Below are 13,150 nucleotides of genomic sequence, written 5' to 3' on the forward strand. Positions count from 1 at the left end.
TCTGGCATCATCATCTGCTGCTTCTACTTTCTTGACCTGAGTGTGGTGGATCCACAATGTAATGCTACTTACTTTCGCAATCAGAGGAGTGGAAAGAATCACCATCGAGGGTCCTTTCCAAGTGGGTTCCAGCATCCCTTTTGTTACCAGCTTGACCAGGTCGATGTCGACGGGCAAGGGTAAACTGGTGGTGGTCCCGGAGGTTGGCTAGGTCTCTCGGCTCGTCCAATGAATAGCCTATGTGGAGGGCTGGAGGGCTTGTAATGGCTTGAGAAAGGAGTGGCTAGAGAGTTCTGTCAACTGCTGGTCCCTGAGCTAGAGAAGCGTGGGGGGAGGTCTTCCAAAAATAATCTCATAGGGAATAAATCCCTCCCTATATGGGGTGTAGCAGGCTCAAAGTCAAGCAAAGGAAGGAAGTCTGTCCACCCTTCACTGGACTCTAACGAGAGTTTCATTGTTGTTTTTTAATGTCCTGTTTATTCTTTCTACCTGTCCAAAATTCTGAGGTCTATATGCACAATGAAGTTTTCAGTCTATGTCTGAAGCTTTAGCTATTAATTGAGAGATTTAACTGTGAAAGCTGGGCCACTGTCAGATCCCATTGCTAGGGGAAGGCTAAATCAACACCAGTTCCTGGAGGAGCTTTTTAGCTACTATTTGAGTAATTTCAGTCTGGATAGAATGTTTCTATCCACCTGGAAAGGGCATCTTTAAAAACCAGCGAGTATTTGTATCCTCCCCTGGCAGGCTGATCTCAATGATGTCAGTTTTCCCAGAGTTCACTGGGGTGTTGGTCTCTCATTTGAACCCCTTTTGGGGTAAGGGATCTCTGTTTTGAATTAATTGAGCATAAATCTGGCACCTGGCTGAGACATCTTGTGCCAGGCTATCCAGCCTAGTTATAACATACCCTGTTCTGAACAGCTCAGAAAGCTTTGTGAACCCTAAATGAGTAGCCTGGTGAAGGGCAGTTGCTAGAGTCCTTCCTGCTAGTTGTTTCTGGGAGAATGATCTTTCGCTTTCCTGTCCTCCATCAACGTGTGGGTTCGAGCTGTCCATTTCTTCTTTACTGTGGAGTGGATAGGCCCCACCGATCTGAGGGCCATTTGTCAGACAGCCAGGTCAGCGGTTGGCAGTGAAGGACAGCAATTCATAGGGGAAGCCAAACATTTTCTAGGAGGGCCAAGATTTTCTAGTGTCCTTTTTCCAGCAGGGAGAAGCCCTCTTTCTCTATACATCATACCGTAGACATGCCCATCTGAGAGCCTGGGTCAGGTTGACCAGTGCTGCTCTCTGGGCTAAGGTCCCTGGCTTGGGCCCAGGTCATTTCAGTTTCATCTTTCATCTCATAGCAGTCATGGATGTGCACCTGTGGGCTGTCATCAGACAAGAGAGTAGCAGGATTGATGGCAGTGGATTTCTCAAACCAGACCTGAGGGTGGGCCAGGAGTAGGACCTGGTACTGGTCACACAGTCATTAGACAGCCGGCATTCTGGTGTTCCTCGGAGGAGGGTCTCAACCATGTGGGGTACTGTGAGTTATAAGATCCTGACCCAGAGTTAACTTGTTTGTTTTTCATTAGACTAGCAGTAGCTGCCACAGCTCTTAGACAGGTGGGCCATCCTGTGGCTTCATACAGGGTCCAATTGTTAGGACAGGTATATCACAGCATGTTTCCATGGCCCCAAAATTTGGGTTCAAACTCCTATTGTCTTTTGTTTCATGGACAAACAGATCAAACGGTTTTGAGGCATCTGCATACTAGGGCTGGAGCTGAACTCACTTTGTAGCCCAGCCTGGCCTCAAACTCACAGAGATCCGCCTGCCTCTGCCTCCCAAGTGCTGAGATTAAAGGTGTGTGCCACCATCGCCCAGCTCAGAGCTGTTTTTAAAGCTTCAAATGCCTTTTGTTTAGTCTCAGTCCAGATTAGGGGCTCAGTGTCTGCCTTTGTGCTAATGTAGAGAGACCTTGCTGTTCCCACAAACTCTGGTATCCAGAGGCAGCAATGCCCAGCTGCTCCTAGGAACTCTCGAACCTGTGTCTTAGTCTTTGGAGTTGGGATCTGAAGGAAGGCAGCAATCCTACTCTGAGACAGGCTCCTTGTGCCTCGCCTCAGCCAGTATCCAAGATAGGTAGCCTCTGATGTACAGAGTTGGGGTTTCTTAGCTGACGTTCTGTAGCCCAAAGTCTGTAACTCTTGCAGCAGTCCCTCAGTGGCCCTTTCATAATCTGTTTTCCCAGGAAACCTCTAATAGAAGGGCAGGAGGTCAGCTCTTATGTCTCATCAAACAGGCTGGCAAATTTTTAAATCTTTGAAGCAACCTAGTCCATGTAAGTTGCCCATTGTAACTTCCCACTGGGTCTGTCCACTTAAAAGCAAAGATGGGTTGATTCACCTCTGCCAATGGAATGCTGAAGAATGCATCCTTCATGTCCAAGACAGTGTACACCTGTTTCTCTGAAATAATCAGACTCATGACAGTCAGAGGTCCCAGGTTTCTTCATAGGCAGGAGGGTGTATTCCATGATTGGCAGGGCACCAGGATGCCTGACTCTCCAAGCCAGGCAATATGGGCTGCAATTTCCCTTTTTGTTTTCAGGGTCATTGGGTACTGTTTAATCTGGATGAAGTAGCTAAACTGGTTAGTTGAACAATTAAGTATAGAAACTTAGACCAGTCCTGGGGTGTTGATTTCTACCCATACCCCCAGGAAACTTTGTTGTTAGTCTGAGAGATAGTCTATCTATACCTTTTGATTGGAGACAGAACTTCCAGATAGGCAATATTCTTCGGACAGAGGGTAAGACACCAAAATTTTGCTGGGTATCCATAGTTGGAATTTTCTTTGGGCCACCAACCAGCTCCCAAATAAAGACACAGGAACTTGTTATTAATTACGAATGCTCGGCCCTAGCTTAGGCTTGTCCCACTAGCTCTTTTAACTTAATTTGTCTCTAGTCATCTATGTTTTGCTTTGGGGCTTTTTACCCTTTTTTCATTCTGTATGTCCTACTTTCCTGCTTCCTCCATGTCTGGCTGGCTGGCCCCTGGCATCTCCCTGATGGCTCTCTTTCTTCCCTGAGCCTAAATTCCTCCTCCCACTTACTCTCCCTGCCTAGAAATCCCACCTATACCTCCTCCTTTGCTATTGGCTGTTCAGCTTTTTATTAGACCGGTCAGGTACCTTAGGCTGGCAAGGTAAAAGAGCAAAACATCTTTACATAATTAAACAAATGCAACATATCTTTGCATAGTTAAACAAATATTCTGCAACATAAACAAATGCAACACATCTTTGCATAGTTAAACAAATATTCCACAACAGATATCTGTAAGTCTAACTATGTCTCATTATCAGAGGAGGTGATGGTGGCTTTCAGTTTATGCAAAAGGTCTTGTTCCAGCAGGCTGGAGAGGTGGCTTAGAGGTTGAGAGCACTGGCTGTTCTTCCAAAGGTCCTGAGTTCAATTCCCAGCATCCACATGGTGGCTCACAACCATCTATATGAGATCTTCTGCTGTGTGGGCATACATGCAGACAGAATACTGTATACATAATAAATAAATCTTTAAAAAAAAAAAAAAAGGTCTTATCCCACTCTGTTCTCTATTGTTAAATGCCATTTGTTTGTCTGTTTGTTTGTTTTTCAAGAGAGGGTTTCTCTGTGTAACAGCTCTGTCCTGGATCTCACTCTGTAGACTAAGCTGGCCTCAAACTCACAGAGATCCACCTGCCTCTGCCTCCTGAGTGCTGGGTTTAAAGGAGTGCTCCACTACTGCCCAGCCTATTAAACATTTTTTGAGCTACCTCCAGCAACCGGGACATTCATATTTTTCCAACTTTTAGCCAGGCAGTGGTGGCCTGTGTCTTTAATTCCAGCATTTGAGAGGCAGAGGCAGGAGGATATCTGTGAGTTTGAGGCCAGCCTAGTCTACAGAGTGAGTTCCAGGACAGCCTGTGAAACCCTGTCTCTAAAAAAAAAAAAAAAAAATTCTAACTTTTATAATTTTTTTTCAGTACCTGGGGAATGACAAAGGAAATCTTTTTAGTAGTTATCTTTAATCTTTCTAAAAAGGACCTAGCAAAAACTTTTTACCGTCTCCTCGGTCTGTGTTGGACCTATTCTGTCCGGGCTGCATTGTCTGGCATCGATACCCCTGCCTAGCCCAAGGGCAGTTTTTTTCTTTTTTCAGAGATGACTGTACCCAATTATGCAGATCATTGGTTAAAAGAAGAATTAAATCATGAAAGAGAAAAGAGTGGAACTTTCTCTTTTCCTTCAGGTCAGCACAGGTGAACTTTTCCCTTTCCCAGAGGCTACTTAGAACAGGCATGGAGCAGAGGGAATGTTCAGCTGGCGGAACGATTTCCCTCCCTGTGTGCATTCTGCTTAGATGGCAGGGGGCCCCCATGAGAGACCTGGCCCGTCCCCACCTCCACGCAGGAACCAACCCTGACTGTGAGCAACAAAACAAGCAGGCGCTCCTACTCCCAGTGGGGGTAAGTGGAGGTTTGGGTTTGGTTTGGTTTGGATTTTGGTCTTTCGGGGTGACCTGGCAGAGCCAAAAGGTTTTGGATCCCCAACAGGACAGGCACAGGTCTTAAGCCAGGGGGTTCTCACATCAGAAAAAGCTACTGGTCAGGTGGGGATTTAGCTCAGTGGTAGAGCACTTGCCTAGCAAGCACAAGGCCCTGGGTTCGGTCCTCAGCTCAAAAAAAAAAAAAAGCCACTGGTCAATAACAGGAAACAGAACTGACAGAAACACATAGAAAGACACCCAGAGACACACCATAAAGACAACCGGGGGTGGCCACCACACATTCATACACCTGCACAGACACAGGGAATCCAGGGGTCCTGGACACTGGATCAGTGGCCGCATCCAACCTCTCCTATGTGTCCAAACAGAAGGCACCTTAAGCAGACTTACCTCCTGAGGTGACAGACCAGGCAGCTTTCTTATTTGTTTCCTTTTGGGGTGGAGGTGTCACCTGGAACTCAGGTTCCGCACCCCCTAGGAGCTCCTTGACCACTACACTCTTCCCCACTACAAGGGGCTCTGAGACCCCCAGTGTATTGAGGTCTGGTCTCTGGGGATCTCAGTGAGACCTCCCAAAATGTGGGATATCCACCAGAGAAGACTGCTCAGACACGGGTTTAAGCCAATAGGAAGTCTTTATTAGTCAGCCAGCGACTACAGCGCATGTTCAGGATCCCAGCGTAGCACCAAATCTTTCTCAGGGTGACTCCTCGCCCCCCCATTTTTCAAGACAGGGTTTCTCTGTGTTGCTTTGGTGCCTGTCCTGGATCTAGCTCTGTAAACCAGGCTGGCTTCAAACTCACAGAGATCTGCCTGGCTCTGCCTCCTGAGTGCTGGGATTAAAGGTGTGTGCCATCACCACCCGGCTTCAGGGTAAAAATTTAAGCACAAAAACAAAACAAAACAAAAAACCATGCTGGGCAGTGGTGGTGCACACCTTTAATTCCAGCACTTAGGGTGCAGAGGCAGGCAGATCTCTGTGAGTTCCAGGCCAGCCTGGTCTACAGAGTGAGTTCCAGGATAGCTAGGGGTAGACAGAGAAACCTTGTCCCTGAAAAAAAAAAAAAAAATGTTGTGGGTTGACATGCTTCAGTTAACAAGAACAGTTAGCCAGAAGCTGAAAAGCAAGGTTAGTGCATTTAAAGACTTTCCCAGAACTATGGGCTTTGATGGATTAGGCCTTTGTTTTCATTTGGCCAGTGGTGCTGTCCGCGTGCTGAGTTTTACAGCCTGAATGGTACTTCCTTCATGGTGGGGTCAGTTGTGCTGAGCTCTGGGGGCCTATTGAGATCTAGGGCCCTGTTACACCTTTGGAAGCCAGAAGAGGGCATTAGATCCCTGGACTGAAGTGAGGGACAATGGTGAGCTGGGAATTGAACTCAAGTCCTTTGAAAGAGCGGCCAGTGCTCTTAACAGCTGAGCCATCTCTCCAGTTAAGCTTTTTTTCTTTTTCTTTTTGGTTTCTCGAGACAGGGTTTCCCAGAGTAGCTTTGTGCCTTTCCTAGAACTCACTCTGTAGCACAGGCTGGCCTCAAACTCACAGAGATCTGCCTGGCTCTGCCTCCCAAGTGCTGGGATTAAAGGCGTGTGCCACCACCGCCCAGCTAGCTTTTTTTCTTTTAAAGACATGGTCTCACCCTAGGCCTTGCTGGTCTGGAACTCATTGTATATCTCAGGCCTAAAATTTGAATCCTCCATCCTCTGCCTTCCTAGTATTGAGAATGTAGTTGTACTACCATGTCTCAATGTTTATGTTGTTGGTTTGGTTTGGTTTTTGGTTTGTTTGTTTGTTTGTTTTGTTTTTGTTTTCCATGACAGGGTCTCATTATGCAGCCCTGGCTGTCCTGGAATTCACTATGTAGACCAGGCTAGCCTTGAACTTAGAGAGATCCACTTGCCTCTGCCTCCTAAATGCTGGGACTAAAGGTGTGCACCGCTATGCCCAGCTTTGACTTTTTTTTAAAGTCTGGGTCTCACTGTAGCCCTAGCTAACCTGGAAACCAGTATGTAGTGCAGGATAGCCTCAACTTGCAGTGGTCTCCTGCCTGGTACCTCAGGGTAAGAGCATCACAGCATCAAATGCATGGACAACCATACCCAGCCTTTTCATTTTGGGAAGGTGTCAGGGTCCCATGTAGCCCAAGCAGGCTACTCATATGTAATAGAGGGTGACTTTGAACTCCTGATCCTCCTGCCTCAGCTTCCTGAGTGCAACTTAGTTAGCATGAACCTTTTATTTAAAATTTCTTGTGTGTGTGTGTGTGTGTGTGTGTGTGTGTGTGTGTGTGTGTGTGTGTGTGTGTTATAGATGCAGGGGCCCTCAGAGGTGAGAAGAGGGTGTCATCCTCTCAAACTGAAGTTACACCAGATGTGGGTGCTGAGAACCCCACTCAGGTCCTCTGCAAGAGCAGCAGTTTGTCTCAGCCATCTCTCTAACCCCTGTAAATGTTTTAAAGACACAATTTTGCTATTAGTGTTTTAAGATTGTAATTTTAACATATTTTTTATTTTTATAAAGCTACAAGCTCCACAGAATTGTCCCAGGGTCTTTCTTTACTTCTGAGAAACTCTCCCGAATACCCTGTACCAGCTGCAGGTACCACATTCAAATCCTCAAACACTGTCTTGGACTATTACACCTCAGTGCCTTTTGTGTGTGGTCCTTCAAAATCCAACTCTAAATTCCAAATTTAAGATTCCCCTAGACACTAAGCACAATATCACTATTTGTAGGTATTTTTCAGCCAATCCACAGTGCTATTATTATATAAATGGCTTTTCAAAACCATTACAGAGAAATAGGAGAGAGTAAAATGATTTTTTTTTCGAGACAGGGTTTCTCTGTGTAGCTTTGGAGCTAGTAGACCAGGCTGGTCTCAAACTCACAGAGATCTGCCTGCCCCTGCCTCCCGAGTGCTAGGGTTAAAGAAGGTGTGTGCCACCACTGCCTGGCTGAGTAAAATGATTTTTTTTTTAAATCTAACAGGGATGGAGAGACAGCTCAGTGGTTAAGAACACTTGCTACTCTTGTATAGTAGGTGGATTTGATTCCCAGTACCCTCATGACAGCTCACAACCTTCAGTAACTCCAGTTCCAGTTCCAGGAGGTCCAATGCCTGCTTCTGGCCTCCACAGGCACCAAACTGGTATACAGACATACACACAAGCAAAACACCCTTCTGCATAAAATAGTTTTTTAAAAATGTAAGAATACTGTAAAGTGTAAGCAATTTTTTTGTGAGGGAAGGGGTTTTGAGACAGGGTTTCTCTGTGCAGCCCTGGCTGTTCCTGGAACTCACTCTGTAGACCAGGCTGGCCTCGAACTCAGAGATCCACCTGCCCCTGCCTCCTGAGTGCTGGGATTAATGGTGTGCACTGCCACCACCACCACCACCCAGCTGTCAGAAAAAAAAATTTTGAGACAGTTTCTCTGTGTAATAGTCCTGGCTGTCCTGGAACTTGCTTTGTACACCAGGCTGGCCTCGAACTCACAGAGATCCACCTGCCTCTGCCTCCGAAGTGCTGGGATTAAAGGCGTGCACCGCCGCAGCCGCGGCGGCCGCCGCCGCCACCACCACCACCACCCGGCAAGCAAATATTTATATAAACATTTTTTAAGATTTTTTTTTATTTCTTGCCTATGTGTGATTTGTGTGTCTGTGTTGGTGTCTGTGCATGAGTGCGTGTACCCATGGAGATCAGAGACATCAGGTCTCCCAGGTGTTTGTGAGCCATCTGATGATCTGATGTGTGTGGTACTGGAATTGAGCTCTGGTCCTCTGCAAGACAGTCCTGGTTCTTCTTCTTCTTCTTCTTCTTCTTCTTCTTCTTCTTCTTCTTCTTCTTCTTCTTCTTCTTCTTCTTCTTCTTCTTTTTGTTTGTTAGGTTGGTTGGTTGGTTTGGTTTGGTTTTTCGAGGTGGTGGTTCAATGTGTCGCCCTGGCTGTCCTGAAACTCACTCTGTATACCAGGCTGGCCTCGAACTCACAGAGATCCACCTGCCCCTGCCTCCTGAGCACTGGGATTAAAGTTGTGCACCACAACTGCCTGGCATTGTCTGAGCTCTTAACCACTAAGCCATCTCTCCAGACTCATAAATAAGTGTTCTTAATAGTTGATAGAAAATAAGTACTCAAAAACTGATCTTTCCTTTCCAGACTAATCTCCTAAACCAGGGTTTCAGAGTGTGTCCCTGGGCCGCCGCAGCAGCAGCATTACCAGAGACGTCACTTCTTAGGGCCTGTCCACACTTATGAAGTCAGAAACTGAGACCCAGTAAGCTTGTTTGTACAAGCTCTCCAGGGGGTCCAGTGCACACTGGAGTTTCAGAATCACTGACCCAGAGCAGCTTCTTTTCTTCTGTTTCATTTATCTGAGACAGACTCACCTGTAGCCCAGGCTAGGGAACTAGATATGTAACTAAGGAAGACCCTGGACTCTCAACCTCCCTGCCTCTCTCAACCTCCCTGCCTTCAAATCTGAAGTGGTGGGATTGTCTGCATGAGCTGCCAGGACTTACTTTATAGATTATTCTTTATCTAGGGTTTAAGCCCTGGAATCCTTTTCAACTTGTACAAATCTCTCTTACTAGACTCCGATCTGTATCTTCACTCACTGTTTAGGTCAATGAGGAAAATCCATTGCAGATAGAGAAATCCGGGGAAGAGACAAGAACTCGATTAGAATAATGAGAATGGAGGCGGAAGGGTCCAGACAAACATTTCAGAGTGACGTTGACGTACTGGAGTGACGTGAACATTGGTTGATGGTGGAGTAGAGATGGGGATGGCTCAGAGATTCCTACCTTGAATACTTTTGTTGGTAATGCCTTAAATTTTTAAATTAAAAAAGGAAGTGGCAGTACATTACTGTAATATCAGCACTGAAGCAGAATTCTGAGTTTAAGCCTAGCCAGAGCTATGTAGCAAGACTGTCTAAGATAATAATCACTGGAACTCTAACAAGTGTAGACGCCAGAAATTGTCAGTCATAATTTCTAGAAAATGTGGACTGGGAACGAGGATTGGACATAAATGTTTAGAAAGAGTTCTCTAGGGCTGTTAAGAGCAGACCAGAATTAGGTTCCTAGCACTTAGATTAAGTGGATCACAACCAATGTTACTCCAGCTCCAGGGGACTTGACAGCCTCTTCTGGCCTCCTCTGGCACCTACAAACATATACATATAAATAAAAAACCATACATATGCATAAATGGACTTCGTATACAATGACAATTGATGTCTGGCAGATAGGTAGTATTGCTGAAGAAAACTTGAATTGATTGAGGTGCAAAGGCAGTTAGGTAGAGGGTACTATGTTTGCAGGGCAAGAAGAGAATCTGATGAAGGATGAGAAGCCACTCAAAGGCAGGGAGGTTAGGGTGGTAAAGAATCAGCAAAACTGGGGCTGGAGAAACGACTCAGGGTTAAGAGCATTGGCTGCTCTTCCAGAAGACCCAGGTTCGATTCCCAACACCCACATGGCAGCTCACAACTGTAACTCCAGTTCCAGGGGATCTGACACCTTCACACAGGCATGCATGCAGGCAAAACACCAATGCTCATAAAAAATAAAGATAAATCAGGTAAATCCCGAGAAAGGAGACAATAGGCAGGGTCAGATCCTGCAGAGAAACAGATGCCAAACCCTGAAGAAAAAAATCCTCTAAGAAGTCGGACAGTCTTCAGCTGGGGTGTTATTTCAGAACAGGCAGCACTGGGAAACTCTGCAGATTGGAGAGACTGAGGGCTAAGATTATCCATATAAAATGTTTGGTCTGAGATTATCCATATAAAATATTTGGGGGCTAGGTGTGGTGGTGCATGACTTAAATCCCAGAGCTTGGGAGGCCGAGGTAGGAAAATCTCTGAGTTCAAGGTCAGGCATAGCTACAAAGTGAGAACCTTTGGGGATGAGGAGGCAGCAAGAAGCACCTTCAGAAGGCCATCCGAGGCCTGAAAAAGAGGAAATTGCTATGAGGATGGGGTGTGAGTGGCAGTCATGATGCTGATGCAACCTCTTGCATCATGGGCTCTGAAATGTGAGCATCCTTGGAAGAAGAGTGATGGACACCTAATACATCCCTAAGTCCCCAGTGTTCACCTTGTGTTGAGGCATTCCATCTCCCCTGGGATGGTACTCTTCAAATAGTGCACTTTTCAGGTCTTTTCTTCCTTCTGCTTCCAAGAAACACCATCTAGAATGGGATGGTTCAGACTTTGGAAAAGGAAGTCTAGTTGTTGTTGATATTAAGAACAGCTTTTTTCCTCGTCTTTAAACCCCTCTTAAGCAGTACAATTGTAATTATGAAGAAGTTGTAAGGAGATGATTGAGGGGAAAACATGGTTGGAATACAACCTATAAAAATAAAATTAGAAGAAGAAGAAGTAGAAGAAGAAGAAGAAGAAGAAGAAGAAGAAGAAGAAGAAGAAGAAGAAGAAGAAGAAGAAGAAGAAGAAGAAGAAGAAGAAACAGAAGCAGCACCTTCCCAGGGACCTCGTTCCATTTCTAGGATTCTCTTATCAGAAGGAAAGAACTAACTCTCGTGGTTGTCCTCTGGCCCTCAAATGAGCACCTGGCATGCCCCCCCGCAAGAAAAATGTAATTTAAAGTGTTTAAAAATGTTTGAGCATGCAAAAGATATTTGAGTCACTGACAATGGGTACCATCAAGGGTGCTGAAGAATTTTTGATACAGGACAGATGAATAAAACAGAACATTTTAAATGAAAGCAGATGGTAAAGACTCAGATCAGCATTGCCAGCGTGTAATAGTTCAGATCTCCTAATCTCAGATTTGAAAGGAAATTTGGAAGTTATTAATACCCCTTCTGTTCAATTCAGCAATGAATTATTTTTTAGAAAATCATGTGCCTTGCTTAGGGAGGTGGGGCAAGGATATTAATTAATGCATCCGTTGTTCTAAGATGTTCAAGTAGGGCTACATAAGCAATGGCTGTGTAGCATAACGAATTTTAAAGAGTGGTGCCATGTCAATTTGGAGGTTATCTGCCCGAGTCATACCTTATAGACTTGTTGTGATGATTCTTTCTTTCTCTACCTACTGATTTTCAGTCGTGTGACTGTCTACAAGTTTTGCTTTTAAAAGTACAGAAAGCTCTATGAAGTGTATCCTGAGGCAGGTTATCTCAGGCGTCCCTCAAATTGGATCATGCAAGCACTCCCGGACAGGGCAAACGGCGCAGCTGCGCGTGCGCACGTAGTCGTGAAGAGATGGATGGTGCCCGCCAGGGGGCGCCGCTCAGTCTCCGCGGCTGTTCCTCCGGTCCGGGGAGGACTGCCTTGCAAACGTCGGGAACCACGCAGGCTCTGCGCGCATGCGCGGTCTGTCCATGCCCGCCACCATGGCGCCTGTCGTGGAGCACGTTGTGGCTGACGCCGGCGCTTTCCTGCGGGACGCGCCACTGCAGGTAGGGGAGATTCCGCCGAGGGGCGCGGGGCCCGGCCTCGAGACCCTCCAGGGGTGCGCGTGGGGTCAGGCGAGTGTGATAACTGGGCCGGTCTGTCCGCAGGACATCGGAAAAAACATCTACACTCTCCGGGAGGTGGTCCGAGAGATCCGGGACAGGGCCACGCGCAGGCGGCTGGCAGTGCTGCCCTACGAGCTGCGGTTCAAGGAGCCCTTCCCGGAGTACGTGCGCCTGGGTGAGTGCCCATCCAGCCCTGTCGGGGGAGCTGGGCCGAGTGGACACAGACCTGCGCCGGTGCCAGTCGACAGGCAGTTCAGCCTGCTTTAATCGTAACTAGCAGTGTGCCCCCGGGTGCATCCCACAGACTCCAGGCTTCAGCTGGAAAATGAGAATAGTATCTGCTTCTCATAGTACTGTAGGCCGTAAGAAGAGTTTACCTCTTGGCACATTGGAAGCCTTCAGTAAAGGTCTTTTAGATGACTAAAAACTCAGTGGGAGAGCGCTTGCCAAGTATGCAGAAGGCTCTGAGTATGACCCCAGTACTGCCAAAAACGAAAGAAATTTAAGAATAAAGAACATAGATCTGTGGTCCTATCTGTAGGGCGATTATAGTTTTGAATAGAGAGAAAGCCTCAATAAAGAAAACGGCATGCAGCCGGCTTGGGTGGTGTAGTCTCAGCACTGGGGAGTCATGGGTCCCAAGCCAGCCTGAACTAGATAGTTGAGACTCTGTCTTACTGAATATAAAATGGGTCCAGTGTGAAGTCACATGTTTTTAGTCCAAGGCCTCTGGAGTGAGAGGTTCCAAGCCAGCCAGGGCTACATAGTGAGATCTCATCTCAAAAGTAAATAATGAATTTTAAAAAGAAGAAAAAGGGGTATGTTTAGGCTTTGCATTCGGTCTGAAAGGAAACCAGTGGCTTAGTAATCGTCTTCCTCTTTAGGGATCCAGGCTAGTAGGGTTGGGAAGTATTAACGAGGGGATGGTGGAGACACTTGCCTGTTTTGCTAGTTTGTGATTTCTGTAGCTTTCACCACCAACTTAATAGTTACCGGATCTTTGCCAAGTGGCTTCAACTTTCCAAAGTATTAGTAATATTTCATATGATGCAATTGAGGGGGAAATGAATCAGTGTGGTGCACATGCCCACATACAAGCTAAACACTCAAGCACATA

The 13,150-nt window shown here is 46.3% G+C and overlaps 1 protein-coding gene across 3 annotated transcripts in view; it reads left to right on the top strand.

The window, feature by feature from the left end:
- Positions 1 to 13,150, top strand: part of Nob1 (NIN1 (RPN12) binding protein 1 homolog) — a 28,285-nt gene that overhangs the window by 3,121 nt on the left and 12,014 nt on the right. The window contains exons 2-3 of one of the 3 annotated variants that reach the window (XM_052726751.1): positions 11,618 to 11,973; positions 12,076 to 12,208. The exons of 1 other annotated variant lie outside the window; for it this stretch is intronic. In XM_052726751.1, coding sequence (XP_052582711.1) covers positions 11,881 to 11,973; positions 12,076 to 12,208 — 226 coding nt within the window. In that variant the 5' untranslated portion in view covers positions 11,618 to 11,880. Of the gene's footprint in view, positions 1 to 11,054; positions 11,974 to 12,075; positions 12,209 to 13,150 lie in introns of those variants that run through there. One more of the 3 variants, XM_052726750.1, reaches the window with a different exon arrangement.

The sequence above is a fragment of the Peromyscus californicus genome, unplaced genomic scaffold, assembly GCF_007827085.1.
Source record: "Peromyscus californicus insignis strain IS unplaced genomic scaffold, ASM782708v3 Scaffold_8__1_contigs__length_139910024, whole genome shotgun sequence".
In the NCBI taxonomy this organism is placed as follows: domain Eukaryota; kingdom Metazoa; phylum Chordata; class Mammalia; order Rodentia; family Cricetidae; genus Peromyscus; species Peromyscus californicus.